Raw genomic sequence first — 16,735 nt, 5'->3', positions numbered from 1 at the left:
AACACCAAAGTAAAACACGAAAATAAACACTTTAGTGTTTAAAGATATATTTATATGATTCTACCTTTCAATTTATAAATATGAAAAGCTGCCTAGATAACAGAAACTATCATAGTACAAATATATTGGCATCTTGTCAGCATAATATGATGTACACTTTACTCACACTATGATGTACACTTCACTCATTCCATGATATACACTTCACTCTCTCCATGATGTACACTTCACTCACTTCATGATGTAAACTTCACTCTCTCCATGGGGGCCACGAGTAGCCGAATGGTCTAAAGCGCTCTCCATTACGGATCCCTGCCATCTCACCTCTGTCTGCGTGGGTTCGAGTCTCGGATTTGGCTAATGTAGGAATGTGAGAATGCTTGCCAGTAGCTTCTCGTGGGTCGGTGGTTCTTTCCGGGGTTTTCCTGGGTTCTTCCTCCACCATTAATACTGGCCACCATCTATAGCCTATCGTGTGCTGAAAAATGTTGTTAAACCCTACAACAACAACAACAACACTCTCTCCATGATGTAAACTTCACTCTCTCCATTATGTACACTTCACTCTCTCCATGATGTAAACTTCACTCTTCCATGATGTACACTTCACTCACTCTATGATGTACACTTTACTCTGTTCATGATGTACAGTTCACTCACTCCATGATGTACACTTCACTGACTCTATGATGTACACTTCACTCACTCCATGATGTACACTTCACTGACTCTATGATGTACACTTCACTCACTCTATGATGTACACTTCACTCACTCCATGATGTACACTTCACTCTCTCCATGATGTACACTTCACTCACTTCATGATGTAAACTTCACTCTCTCCATGGGGGCCACGAGTAGCCGAATGGTCTAAAGCGCTCTCCATTACGGATCCCTGCCATCTCACCTCTGTCTGCATGGGTTCAAGTCTCGGATTCGGCTAATGTGGGAATGTGAGAATGCTTGCCAGTAGCTTCTCGTGGGTCGGTGGTTCTTTCCGGGGTTTTCCCGGGTTCTTCCTCCACCATTAATACTGGCCACCATCTATAGCCTATCATGTGCTGAAAAATGTCATTAAACCCTACAACAACAACAACAACACTCTCTCCATGATGTAAACTTCACTCTTTCCATTATGTACACTTCACTCTCTCCATGATGTAAACTTCACTCAGTCCATGATGTACACTTCATGATGTACACTTCACTCACTTCATGATGTACACTTTACTCACTCTATGATGTACACTTCACTCACTCTGTGATGTACACTTCACTCCATGATGTACACTTCAATCACTCCGTGATATACACTTCAATCTCTCCGTGATGTAAATTTCACTCAGTCCATGATGCACACTTCATTTGCTCCATGATGTACACTTCACTCAGTAGTAGTCTTAGTAGTAGTATAACATTTTCTGACAATAAAATCATGCTTGATCACACAAGTTGTATTATTTATCAGGATTGTGCATATCTTTCACATTTTCAAATCAGCTTAATAACATCTATTTGCCTGTGAGAAGCATTAATTAAAGGACATCTCCATTTTGCATTACCGTTACACTGGATTTTTTTATGCCATAAGAAAAAAACCATTGTGAAAGTGACAATTCACAACAGAATATGATTTTATGGAAGTTTTGAAATTAAAGAAGACATTTGGTGCCTCAGTGAGCTTGAGAATGTAAAATGGCCTGGTGCACACACATGCATGCACATGTGTGTGCACACTTGCACAAACACATGTGCACATAAGACATGGTTATAAGACTCCAAAACTGTGGAGAATTAGTGGTTAGCATGCTGAACTTGTAACTGAAAGGATGCAGGTTCAAATCTCACATAGAATCTGCCCAGATCAGCTACTTTGGCATGTCCATGGGCAAGGCATTTTACTTCAGTTGCCTTGGCACTACATAACCTATTTCTGTTTCTGTGACACACAACACAAAACCAAACCAAACCAGCTTGTAATATTTGGCTTGAAAACTATTGTAATAAATACAAGAGTAATAGATACCAATACTATTTGGCTTGAAAATTATAGTAATAAATACAAGAGCAATAGATATCAATAATATCTGGCTTGAAAATTATTGTAATCAATACAAGAGTAATAAACACAGAGCAGTAAAATACCAGTATAAAAGGCAACTTTATTTTAATTGTCAGAAATATAGGAAAATAAGAATCTCACAAAATGTATGATAATGAGCATTTATTTATTTAGCTTTATGTTATGAATTAGTTTGCTTGGTAAAAACCATGATTCTCTTATTATTACAGGCTGCTCTACGCAAGATCTGTTCTCTGTGCCAAACACCAGACATGACATCGGTGGATTTCCAGCAGTTGATAAAGCCTCGACTGATGGATTCATTCCTTATGTGTTCACGCACTGATGAAAACTTTGTATGATGACCATGTGGTTGTCAGATTTGTACAGCATGCACAGACCAATATGAGATTGTAAAATATTTCGGCTCGTTGTAAATATTCATCCAGAGTTTTGCAGATTTAAAATGACTATATTAATATTGATGCACTCCTGCATTAGAATTAAAATGCACAAGGTACATAAGCACAGTCAAGCAGATGGACTACAACAAGAGATGTGCTGATACCTGACTGATTTTTCTCATCAGTTTTGTCCATTTAGGAGAAGTAAGTGCCTTTATTTCAGGTGATGTCAATGGCAGCATGAAGTTTTATGTTACATTTTTGTATGAATGTTTTGGAAAGTCAGACTCAGTGGTATAATAGAACAGCATAGAATGCTTGCAAGGTCCCATGTTCTATGGTACCCTTGTTTTCTTACATTTTCTGGTTATGAAAATATTTTCATTTCATATATATATATTTATTCTGTACAGTCTTTATATAACCCAGTTTACAGCAGGATTATCAGTATGTGTGGTGTTGGTTTTTATAAGTTTCATAAAATCAAAATTATATATTTTTATATTTCTTGGTACACAGTTGGGGTATATTTTAACTGTAGTTCAGCATTATGAAGAATGCTTCAAAATCTTCATCATTTATAAAAATTCTTTATTTCCTCTTTAAATACATTACTCAATCATAATACCTTAGGAGAACTACTACTACTTCACAAATCCAGCCGTCCCAGATACTACTTTTAGCTAAAGGGAGCTAAAAGCTGTCTGCCGACCTATTTGGTGATCAGGCAGATTCATCTCCTCTTAGGTATAAGACTTGGAGGCAAAACTTAAGAATACATTAATTAAGGGGTCAGCAACCTATGTTTCATAGCGTGCCACTTTTTCCAAATTAATTACAAAATGAATGAGCGTGTGTCAAAGGTAAGATATTAAGAATCTTAATATTGAGATTTTTGGCTGCCCTTTGTGTGCCATACAAAGCCTCTTGACATGCCACCTTGTGGCATTCATGCTGTAGGTTGCTGACACCTGCATTAGTTACTGCATCTGCTAATGCCAAGAAGCATGATCTCATCTTCAGAAACCTTGTAAAAGCTAGAATCTGCGTGGAAGATGTACCATTACACTGCTGAGGAAAGAATACTCCATCTACTGGCATATTTCCAACTTTTTCACTTCCTATCCCAGTAAAGTTCTGCCTTTACAGTTTGTTAAAATTTCTCATTGTCACACATTTAGGTACTTGTACATGGAGCCTAAGCAACTTCACATTAAGATCAGGCTGTAATTATTTTATGTATGTACATGTCTCTAGTGCTTATAAAAACTCCTCATATGTGTGTAATGCCATTATAAATGGGTACATATTGGTGAGTTTCTATTCCAAGGCATTCATAGTGTCTGGATGCCAACTTCATTGCTTTCACTTGTACAGGCAATATGTGGGTTTTTTTCCCCTACAGGTATGTCCCTCATTTTGGATATTGTTGCACCTACTTTGTAAATATCTATAATGGTGCCTCAGTTCACTTTATTTGAAGGTTTTATATGTAATATAGACACTTGTGTACATTTCTGTATTGCTTCCGCTCTGGTGAGATTTCTATACATGGTTTACTCACTTACGGCCTGCTCATGAATATTTCTATAGGCAACACTTGAGTCATGTTTAAAGAGCACTTAGTCACTTGCACAGATAGCCTGTGCAACTTCACAAGATAGATTCAGGCTACAATATTTATATGTGTACAGGTCTTTATGCTCTTAAGAAACTCCTTTTATGTATAATGCCATCATATCTGATACATACAGGTCAGATTCCTTTACCACTGTATCCTTAGCCTTGGAATGCTTCAATGATTCTACCTGTACATGCTGTCCTTGGCCTTCCCTACAGGTAGCATTGTAACTGAGATCATCTATCACTTTTTTCCAGGTAACCATCATTTGGTATAGCTCCATGCCCATCCTGTATTCAAAAATCACATGTACAGGCCAACAGGTTTATACTTCTCCTTACAGGTGATATTGTTATTATATTTTACCTGTATGATTCATTGCTTTATTAGACTGCCTGTTATCATTTCTGGGTCAGCTCCATTTGTCTTACAGATTAGAACTTTGGGCAAAGTGCAAAAACACACAGCTCAGGAGTCTGCATGCTGACCTTTCCTTAGTTTAACTCATTCGGCCCCAGAGGTTTTTGTCATTTTCACCTGAAATGTGAGTAGGAAACACATTTTGGGGGCTATTTCTGAATACATCGTAATACATTGGCTTTCAACAGATTTTCCATGAGACGAATGCCTAGTTGTATTAGAAACATCATTTTCCATTGGTTATTTTGCTTGAGCATGAGCATGAGGGTACAAGTTGGAATTCTTTTCTTCTTTTTTTTTTGCTTAATAGACCCATCATTTTCGTATGGAGACTGCTCTTTATTCCAAATGCCCACCTTATCCTAGTTTTTGCAAAGGTTCACTTGTCTGTGTGCAGTTCAGACCAGTCTGCCTTACATCTGAAACCAAAATGTCTCAAATCCGAACACAAAATCGCATTCCGACCACGAGCGAATTTTGCATATATAAAAAATGGGTCCAAAAAATGAGGTTTTTGCCTCTGTATTTTGTAGTGCAACTAGAACTTCCAAATTATTGGTATCATTGTAGAGTTATATCTGTCTGCTTTTTTGTATTACCACCCACGTTGGTGCATCTTAAATGGTCTTGATGCTGCAGAGCTCGGAAATAGGGTACAGCCTCAGGTAGGATTGGAGCCAAATGAGTTAAACATTTCTGGTGGACAAAGCCATAAAAATCCAGACATTGCCACACTTTGAAACAGCTCTGGCAACCAAGTCACCACCACAAGACTCAGCATTTTTGGCAACTCTCTCTACCTTGCTCCCTCGGGGTTCAACTTGACTCCTATCACGGAACAGTGAGGGACAAAGCTAACACACAGCCATGTTCTCTCTCACTCAACAGATATTTGGACAGGTATACATGTATCAAACATCCCATAACCTGGCCCAACTGATGATCAGAACAATATCCTCCCCACACAGATGGCCTATTTCTGTTGCAACCGACTATATACTAGGGATCGTAAAGGGCCAATACATCAGTATTATGGGTTTCAATCACTAACAACCCAGCTTCCAGTATGTTGAATCTGATTTTTACAGACATGTGCATGGACCAGTCTAACCCTCATACCACCTCGAGATACTCATTTGGCATGACGCCATGAATATTTCCTCATGCCTCAACAGATGTCACTTCGCAATTTCTTTACATGCTGCCACTAGAAGAGACTCTTTTCTCAGCAACTGTCTCGAAGTTATGGTTTCTAATTCAGGGCTTTCTATGAGTTTAGTGAGCAACTGACTTTGTCACTCTTCACAATCGTTTGTTCCAGACTTTTCTTAGTCCCAAATGCAAATGGCACTCAGCATCTGGTCATTGACTTATGTGCCCACAATCAGTTCTTCCACACCCCTTGCCATCCAGGAGGGAGACTTCACCATCAATGAGGACTATGACGGTGCATACTTTCATGTCCCTATTCACAAGGCTTCCAGGACGATCCTGTGATTCGCATTCAGCATCACATACCAATTCAGGGCACTCTCATTGGGGCTCAGCATTAGCCCCTGGGGCTTCACTCATCTGTTGAATCAAGTATGGGTCCATGTCCAGGCCATTTATATGGCAGCAACATCAGTTTACCTGGATGACATTCTGCAGAAACATCAGTGAGATATATCTAACAAGACATGATAGCCTTTGTTACTAATTTGGACTTCTCATAAACAAAGATCCAACCTAGTACCATATCAATAATTTGTTCACCTCGGTGTGGAGTTCAACACACAGACAACATATTTGTCTCCCTCAAGATCGGGAATTTAAATCTGTGCCATGGTAGCACTTTTGAGAACTTCTATCCACATGGGAATTTCTTCACCTACTAGGCTTCTCAATGCTGCAATGGACCTCATGGTCCTAGGTGACCTTCCTATGTGTCCATTGTAAATGATTCTTCTGACAGTATGGATGCCGAAAGTTTGCCCACTGGACCATCCTCTCACCATCTGCACACAACTGAGACAATATATGCAGAATTGGGGCAACATTACTGTAAAACTGCCTGAGATTACGGTGGGCACACCTACTACGATCCTTTTGGGAAGCAAGAAGTGCATGCTCTCCCCCGGAGCGACATCTTCATATTGATAAATTCTGGAGATGACGACCATTATGAAAGCCTTCACTGGTGGCAGGAATATTTGCATGGCAAGGAAGTTCTCATTCTGTCCAACAACTCTACAGTGGTGATTTATTTTAAACAACAAGAAGGAACCATGTCCTTCAGTGGTGATTTAGTTCAAATGGCAAGGAGGAACTAAGTCTCAATACCTTTGTATCCTGATGTGGGACATTCTCAAGTGGTGTCGTCAACAACAAATCCACTTACAAATTTGCCATGTCTCAGGACTCCTAATGTACTAGCTAAAACTTTGTCCCAGAACAATCAACTAATATAAACAGAATGGTCTTTTCATCCTTTGTTTTTTTTCAATCAGATATGTACCTAATGGGACTGTTGGTGGACGTGTTTGCAACAAGGTGGAATACCAACTCCAAACCTTCAAATCTCCAATCCTGGTATCAAATCCTGGGCAGTTGATGCTTTAGAAATGTTTTTGAAATGACCAGGATGTATATGCCTACCCTACAACACCCCTGATTCCAAAAAGTAATACAAAAAGCAAGAGAATCAGAGTGTTGCCTTATCCTCATTGCACCACTCAGATGAGAGAGGTTTTCGATCAACGACTTCATCAATAATGCAACCAGAACTACTCAGAGACTTTGGATTTTCCCTCGTCTACTCAAACAACTACAATGGCAGTTGTCTTATTCCAACTCAGAGCTTCAGAGCTTGCATGTCAGGATCATATGCAACAGGCCCCCAGAAATAAAAAATTCTCACAACCAGTTGTTGAGAGAAACGCTGTAGCAGGAAGGTCCCCCACTCTGAAAACATACAAGGCAAATGGCACGTTTCCACCCATTTGTGCACAAACAAACACATATCTCTCCAGGGATCTATATGGGAAAAAGGTAACTTCCTCCAGCTCTTCATAGAGAGAAAGTTCACACTGAGTATGATATGAAAGGTTACCACTCCACAATTGCTGACACATTTTGTCATTGTGAAAGAGAGGATATTGGGAAAAACAAGGAATTATCCAACCAGCTTCCCAACTTTGAGTATGCACCACCAAAAACAATAGCCTTATACCCAATGTGGAACCTATCTTGGGTATTAACTGGCTGAACAAGACATATTTGAACCACTTTCAAGAGAATCTCTTGTCCACCTTTCATACAAGACCTGCTTCCTCATGACATTAGTGATGGCAGACAGTATTAGCAAAATACATGCCCTATCAGCAGACCCAAATTATGTGCAGTTACAACAAGATGGATCAGTCTTACTCATGACAGCATTTCATCACCAGTAACCGGCTTCCTTCCACAGGTAACCAGACTTTCTTTTTCATCATCAGTAACCGGCTTCCTTCCACAGGTAACCAGACTTTCTTTTTCATCATCAGTAACTGGCTTCCTTCCACAGGCAACCAGACTTTCTTTTCATCATCAGTAACCGGCTTCCTTCCATGGGTAACCAGACTTTCATCATGAAGCCTCAGTCAAGTATGGACACATCAGCTGAAGGACACCTACAAGGCCCTGTTCGGGCATTCAGGTGGTACCTTAATGGATCAGAGCCTTTGCATCGAGGGAGATCACGCCTCTTGCTGGATTCAGTGGGTTATTCACTCAACAAATAGAGAAATAACCTCAGCTCAAATGAATTTATAACACATTTCAGCTCTCAAAGATAGAGCAGTTGCCACCAGCCTAGCATTCAACCGGAACTGTTTGCTATGTGATATCATTTGAATTGTGAGACTGAAATGGGAAACAACACTCCTCTTTTGCTTTTAGCTCAAAAGGTCACCATTCCAGTTTGATCAACAGCTTCTTAAGATGTGGCTTTATGACTTCCACTGGATATGCTGTGGGAAATTTTTCCCTATTTGAAGCTGCGCCCCGATAGATGGAGTCCTCTTCAGTCAGGTTACCTAGAAGTTATTTGCATACCTTAGGGGACTGAAGATGATATCTCGAGGGTAAGGGGATGTACCTCCCTCCACCTCTTGCCTATTCTCCTAAGGTTTTATAATTGGGTAACGTATTTAAAGAAGAAACCAATTTTTCCTGGTCAAAACGTTTTTTCCAGAATACTTGCCAAATCATATCATACATACACCATCCTGGCCTTCCCACAGTTACATACAGAGAGAGCGTGCCCTCCACTCAGTAGTAACTGATATATTCTTAGGCTTTGCTGCTGAGTCTTATACCTAAAGGGAGATACCTCTGCCAGAACACAACTTAAGTTGACAGATAACATTTAGCTCTCTTTTTCTAAAAGTAGTATCTGGGGGGACTGGATTTGCAAAGTAGTAGTAGTTCTCCTAGGCATAATGATTGGTTAAGTCATCTGTATGGCAGGATAATGGAGTTTAAACAACCACCCTCTGTTACTTGGCAAGTATCAAACTTGCAGCTTGATCAAAGGGTTGTCACATGGGGGAAAATAATGAGGGTGATACCTTTCATAGCTACAGGTGATTAAGGTCGAACATTCACTGAAAGATGTGAAACTCAGCTTGACAATAAGCAAGTACATGTTCTATATTCACTGCTCAATCAAAAGGATTGTCAGGTTGAAAACATGTGAGTGCTGCCTTTACAAGCCCAGGGTCTATCAAGTCACGTGCACTGGCATTAAACTTGGGAAATATCACCTGGGAATTAAAAATCTAACATATAAAATAAAATTTAAATAGAAACTTTTATTGCATGAAACAGTGTTTATAGATCAGAACACAAGTATTACTACAAATACAGGGTGTTAATATTCCATGAAAATGGAAGCAATATACTTGCTAGTAAATACCCACAATAAACAACATTGACAGACACTTTACTCTGAGGTGGGTAGAATTTAATTTACCCATAATATTCGAAAATGTAAATAACTGTAGATACAAGTAATGTGTAATGAAATGGATAAACACAGTGCATAACATGTAGACGTTTCTGAATGGGGGATATGGCAAAGAAGCACATACATATTTTAATTTACTGTTTTTTTTGTGTACTACAGACATCTTGAGTTTCCAACATTACCTCATGATTATCAAGTATTTTTGTATGTCATGCTTATAAGAAGACTCCTATTCTACATGAATTAAATTTTCAGTATAAAAAAAGTTGACTTATAAGCAGGTATATATGGTAGTCATTTAGATAGGTTAAGATAGGTGAGCATTGTTACATCAAATCCACAATAATAACAGATATTTTTGCCATCATTTTGATGTTAACTTGAACTGGGAAAACAATTAATTGTTTAAAGAACAATAAATGTTTAAAATTTGATTTATTTTTTATGAGGACTAGAAAATGATAGAATTTAACTATGAATGGTTTTTAAATGATGTGGTAATTTATTATTCTGGATAGCACCGTGACACTAACTGACTCTTTTTGTAGTACGCTTATTGTTATTGTATCATTTTCTAAGTTACTGTAGGTGTGGGATGTATGGTATATTTATTTATATTTATTTGTACTGGTGAATGTTTAGGCTTCATTACATGCATGAAAGTACAGAATAAAAATATATGTGTTATAATAATATAAACGATGATGATAAATGTTCTTGCAACATACAAAAGCTGAAGGTATTTCCTGATAGTCTATCCTGTATGGTTTAATGTAAATAAGTCCATCTCATGTAATTATGTAAAATATCTGCTACTTTTTTTAATGTAAATAATCACTGCTACTGTTACATTTTTGTTCTTTCCTGTTATTAGTTTCATTAAGGACGTTATAGAAATTCGACATCATGTGACAAGAGCTAAGGCTGGTATTCTTCAGTTTGAAAATTTAACATAGTTTAAGATTTTAGTATTATTTATTCTTTATAAGATTTTTATGAAATATTATTATTATACATATTTTACTAAGATCAGATTTATGTACACAGTGAAACTTGAATGATTCCATTTATCCAAATGTCATTAAGTCTGAAAACACCTAAATAATTCCAGACTGGGTGTGTGTTATGGATAATATAGATGGAAAATTCATATCGTATGAGATTAAATGATATGTAATAAATCTCTGAACCCATTTGCGGTGTCTTTTCTGCTGCAGTGCAAACAGATAGGAAGGGAATATGCATCCAGATTAACAATACTTTCACTGTGTATTTGTTATAAGGATGGAAACAAATGCTCAATTATATCTATATCTGTTTGATCATTTATTTCTTTGAAAACTTTATTCGATTCTCTCATCTTTGTAATGAATCCCTTAAGAATTTTTTTAAATAAAAATTTAACTTGCAAAAAACTGTAATGTCAAATACTTGTATTAGGGAAAGGAAAGTCTTATAAATTATCATTACTATACAATAGGGAAAGGAAAAGTCGTGAACATTACCATAATTGTACAGTATGGGGAAGAAAAAGTCATGAAAACTACCATAATTGTACAATAGGGAAAGGAAAAGTCATGGAAATTACCATCACTGTACAGTAGGGAAAGGAAAAGTCATGGAATTGTACAAAGAAAACCGCCCTAATATGGGGTTACATGTAAGTACTTAAGGTGAAAGACCCATAAGCATGTACAAAGACCCATAGGCACTTACAAAATTGTATCCATGATGTACATTCTTATATTGAAACATGTGAATGATTGATTTGTATGTTGCCTGTAATGATTAATACTGAAACTTTAAGAAATTTAATGCATTATGATATTGTTTTGCATTTTTAACAGTTTTGTGATATGTAAACATTATTTTATACTTTTATTTTTAAAACTTTATATATTGCATTTCCAGGACAAGAAATTTGCTATCTGGTTTCAGACCACCCTTTCTAAAGTGTATAAAGGTCTTGTACGTCCCTTCATTGTGAAATATGTTCATGAAACTATTGATCTGTGATGTCATTATTGGGACATACATCTAACTTTTGTTATTTCAGTGTTTTAATCCTTGTCCCATCATTATACATATGATATTCTACTGTATTTTAAATTACCTAAGTGTACAATTTTTAAAATACCTAAGTGTAAGATTTTTAAAATACAGTATTCTTCATTTATGTATTGTCTTTCTGGCATAGACAAAATTTATCTGACAGTGGTAGCAACTGTAGTCCAGGTATCGACAAAATGTAGATATCATTTACCTGACAGTGAATGATGCTGTGGTCCAGGTATAGACAAAATATAGATATCACTTACCTGACAATGATGGCAGCTGTAATCCAGGTATAGTCAAAATGTAGGTATCACTTACCTGACAGTGATGGAGCTGTAATCCAGGTATAGTCAAAATGTAGGTGTCACTTTCATGACAGTGATGGCATCTGTAATCCAGATAGAGTCAAAATGTACGTATTACATGACAGTGATGGCAGCTGTGGCACAAGTATAGACAAAATGTAGGTATCACTTACATGACAGTGATGACAGCTGTGATTATAGTATTAGCATAGCAGTGTTAAAATTTACTTAATGGTTTTGAAAGTTTTTTTTAAGTTATACATGGGCAGTCTTTTCATAGCAAAGGTCACAGATGAGACATAGATTTACTTAGAATTTGTTAGAAAAAATAATATTCAAAACATTTACAACTTGTGTATTTATCCATAAAGAACAATGCATTTACAACTTATGTATTTATATATAAAGAACAATATGTGTATTTATATCTATTAATGAATATACTCCATTGTCTTATTTACCAGTGTATAACAGTTGAAACTTCCTTGGCTTTTTTCTGTCCTATTAAAGAAAATTACCTCCGATGTAAAAAATATAGTAACTCTTTTACACTGCTGTAAAGCTTTTGAAACCAAATGATTTCTTCATTTTTTAATTCAAGAGTTGAAGAAATTACATTAAAAATTAAAAGTGCAGTTATTTCACACGTGATTAAAGTGCTAATTTTCACACCTATCGCTTTATAAAGTCTATTCAGTACACATCTAGCTGTGTGCCCAGCTGCGGAAAATTTGCCAATGTGGGAGGTATTACTGTTATTACTTCTGAGTCTCCATTAAAGAGTCTATATTATTCAGCTTGCATTGGAAAGAGACAAGGATGTTTTGATTGTAGTGTATAATGTTCACCCAGCTGCAAACATAGACTTATATCTGCTGTCACATAAGGCAGTGGCAGGTCAGGGTCATCTGTTCATGTCTGCCATTGCATGGTATTACAGCTACAGCAGATCAGTCATCTGGTCATGTCTGCCATTGCATGGTATTACAGCTACAGCAGATCAGAGTTGGCTGGTCATGTCTTCCATTGCATGGTATTAACAGCTACAGCAGATCAGAGTTGGCTGGTCATGTTTGGCATCACATAATATGTCACAGCAGATTTGGGTTCGCTGGTCATATCTGGCATTGTATAATGTTATGTCAGAAATAAGGATTGGCTTGATGCACATGGGTGAACTACATTTGTAATTTAACTTAATTCACGATTTCTGTGTATTTGTTTTAAGTGTTAATAAAGTTACAATATTTTTTTAAAGGAGAAGTGGGTTATCTTACTTTTAAAATATTATTTATGCATTTTAAATTGTTTTATCAAATGGTGCGACAAATATTTTAAAGCAATATTTTGATTTGGATTTAAATTTTAGAAAGTTCAAAACCAATTTGTCAATTCAAGAATGTTTTTGACTTGTAAAATTTGTTGCTTGTTCTTCTCGTTTGAAGTCATGTACCATTCATTATTTCACATTGGTCAAACATTGACTTTGTATGCAGCTATTTTATTCCATTATGCATGTGGTGGTTGGGGGGGAGGAAATGGTTTAAGTTCTTATAATTCTATACATCTGCCAAATTTGTTCAGTGCAATAACTTGGGTTCTGGTTTACATACCTTCACCAAACTTTGCACACAAGTTGCCCTTTAGGAAGCAAAAAGCTATAAATTTTGGGTGTAACGTTCAAAGATCACAGTCGTTGTGGCTGACTAAATCAAATTTTGCAGGCAATAACATGAATTCTGTTTCACATACCATCATCAAATTTTGCTGATATGTTGCTTTGTAGAAGATAAATAACCTTGTCCCTTGGCATCAAAAGATCAAAGGTAAAGGTCAGTAAAAGAACAAAACAGTTTCTTTACAAAAACTTGAGTCATACACCACATACATTCATTACAATCAGCAGATGGTTTGCGTTTAAGATATTGTGCCTGCTGGTTTATAAGGCCAGAGCTTACTGTCATGATGTTCTGTGCTGTAACTTGAGTTCTAATTAATATACATTGATCAAAATTTATAGATATCTTTATCCTTTATGATTTCAAGAAGCTTATAAATTTTAAATCAAAGGTCAAGATCACTTCTGCCAAGGGAAGTCATATTTTGCATAATAACTTGAGTTCTGCTGACTATACTAAACTTCAAACGTCTTTGATGAGACAATTAGCCTGATGATTCCGATTAAAAGGTCATGGTGAAGGTCAGCGTGACCTCAAACGAGACTGGTGGGCATATTATGTACAGTTTTTGTAATACTTTTGAAATTAGTATCACATAGGTTTTACAGGGAAGTATCACATATTTCAGATTTTCATCTTAATACACTTCATGGATGTGATACAAATTTACTTTATTTTGTGGAATTTATTGTGCACCAAGTTATCAGCATTGCAGACACAGGTTTGCCATTACAAAATGCATTGTGAGATGGGGTCTTTGCTATTTATTCTACTTGAGATCTCAAGCAAACAGTTCAGACCCAGATCTACAGTTCATGTTGTATCAGCAGATCTGGGTATACCATTGTGAACAGTTGAACAGTTGTGTACTTGGGTATTTATTGTAGTTTTTTCTTGTGTACCAACATCTAGTCCTGAATGAAAATATCAATCTTTTATTTTTGATCGATACATGATGCATTTAAAATGAATAAAAGTGAATTGGTTCCTGTCAGTATTAAAGGTATTGTTTCTTTGTTAATATAGACAAATACATGAGTTACATTTAAAATTTGATAACATCATGAAACTGACTTCTGGTGGTCTGGTGTTGTTGGCTTTCAGTGGATTTCATCATTTTCATTATTTAAAAAAGATTTCCACTATAATTCTTTTTTCAGCTCCATTGGCTGATGGGATGGCCTATTGTCCATCCCCTATAATCAATGCATCTGTTAGCACAGGTTTGCAACCACTATTTTTCCTAAACTACCTGGAAGATTGCTTTGAAACTTTACACACACATTGATCCCAAGTCCTAGTTGGTCTTAAATGAAATGGGGCTGCTCAGATGTCAACCATCTTGAAATGTTGTCTTCATTACTCCTGAATGAATGGTCATATCCACATCGGGTTATCACTAAAGACCAGTTGGTCCGAAATGAAAATAGTCCCAATCTGAGATTTAATTTGGCCTCCAGGGCAGCCATCTAAAAAATCTTGTTATTGCTACTTTTCTTGAATGGACAGTCATATCAGCATAGGATATTCACCAGAAGATATCTTATGATGTATAATTGGTCCTAAATGAAAAGTATGCTTCTTGGACATCCATTATGGTCACCATAGCAGCCATCTTGAAAAAAATGTATCACTACTCCACCTGAATAGATGGTCTTATTAATATGGAGCTTCACTAAAAGATTTGTTATGATCTCAGTGGGTCATAAATGAAAATGGCACTGCTCAGACAGCCAGTTTGGCAACCATGTCAGCCGTCTTGAAAATCTTGTTTTAGCTCCTTCGAAACAAAGTCATATAAGCATGAGGTTTCCACCAGATGACAAGTTTTAATGTCTAGGTGTTCATAAACAAAAATTTTGCTGATATGAAATCTCATATGGCCACCACACTGGCCATCTGAAAACCTTTTTCTCTCTACTTTCCTAGATGAAAGGTCATATTGACATAGGGTTTAACCAGACTACTACTGCTGATGCTTAAATGGTCCTAAATGAAATGGTGCTGATCTAACATTTAAGATGGCTACCATTGCAGACATCTTGAAAATCTTGACATTGCTACTCATCCAGAATTCAAGGTTGTTGTTGTTGTTGTAAGGTTTAATGCCATTTTTCAGCACAAGATAGGCTATACATGGCGGCCAGTATTAATGGTGAAGGAAGAACCTGGAAAAACCCCGGAAAGAACCACCGACCCACGAGAAGCTACTGGCAAGCTTTCTCACATAACCACATTAGCCGAATCCGAGACTTGAACTGACGCAGACAGAAGTGAGATGGCAGTGATCCGTAACGGCGAGCACTTTAGACCACTCAGCAACTCGGGGGCCCAAGAATTCAAGGTCATATTGATATGGGGTTTTCACCAGGAGTTTTCTTATCATACCTACTTGTTCCTAACTTAAAATAGTGCCCATCAGGTGGCTTATATGGCTGCCATAATGACATATTGAAAATCTTCGTCATTCTCTTTAATGGATGGACATGTAAGCATTAGGTTTTCACCAAAACTCTTCTAATGGTGTCTAGTTTATCCTAAATAAAAATTGTGCCAATAAGTTTGGACAGTGGCTAATTAGAAAGTCTTGTCATTCAAGAAAATTAGAGATGGTTTCAGCATACAGTAGTTAAAAAGAATAAATGGTTTTATCTTGAATTCAGGGACAGTACAACCTCAGCAACATAAAAGGACTGGTTTATTTAGTAGTAAGAAATTATGGTTGCAGTTTCCATGTGTACATCTATTTATCCAGTGAATCACAAGTTCAGGGCATGTTTTTATTTTCTTCAGATATGTAGTATTTATTGTTTCAAGGAAGTTCATCTGAGGACATTGAAGCTTCTGAGTAATCTGTGTATCAAAGGTCGAATTGGTTATTTGATCTCATTGATGCTGATGGTGCGCTGGAATTTATTTTATTCTGTTTGCAAATGATTCTGATGATTCTGATAATAACAAACTATTTTATTTGAGAAACCCTGATTTAAAACATCGAGTTACCATAAAGTCGCCTAATGCACTCTATAAGCTCTCTACCCGCCTAGCCTAGAAATCAATATACCACCTGGTGCAGAGGAGGAGTATAAAAAAAGTGGCAATGGGACATGGAAGACATGGATACATCTGAGCTGTATCAGTGTTTCCATTAATTAGATTAACACTTACGTAAATGGTTATAAATCTTCATGGCATT

The 16,735-nt window shown here is 36.9% G+C and overlaps 1 protein-coding gene across 3 annotated transcripts in view; it reads left to right on the top strand.

Annotated features, from left to right (window-relative positions):
• Positions 1-14,541, top strand: part of LOC149769992 (protein inscuteable homolog) — a 93,980-nt gene extending 79,439 nt beyond the window's left edge. For all 3 annotated transcript variants that reach the window (XM_089949557.1, XM_089949559.1, XM_089949558.1), the window contains one exon: positions 2,296-14,541. In XM_089949557.1, coding sequence (XP_089805683.1) covers positions 2,296-2,427 — 132 coding nt within the window. In that variant the 3' untranslated portion in view covers positions 2,428-14,541. The remainder of the gene's footprint in view (positions 1-2,295) is intronic.
• Positions 14,542-16,735: the final 2,194 nt, after the last annotated feature.

The sequence above is a fragment of the Sinohyriopsis cumingii genome, unplaced genomic scaffold, assembly GCF_028554795.1.
Source record: "Sinohyriopsis cumingii isolate HCF-2022 unplaced genomic scaffold, ASM2855479v2 utg002887l, whole genome shotgun sequence".
NCBI classification, from domain to species: Eukaryota; Metazoa; Mollusca; class Bivalvia; order Unionida; family Unionidae; genus Sinohyriopsis; species Sinohyriopsis cumingii.
Note: the sequence above shows the minus strand (reverse complement) of the source record. Positions and strands in the feature narration are given on the sequence as shown.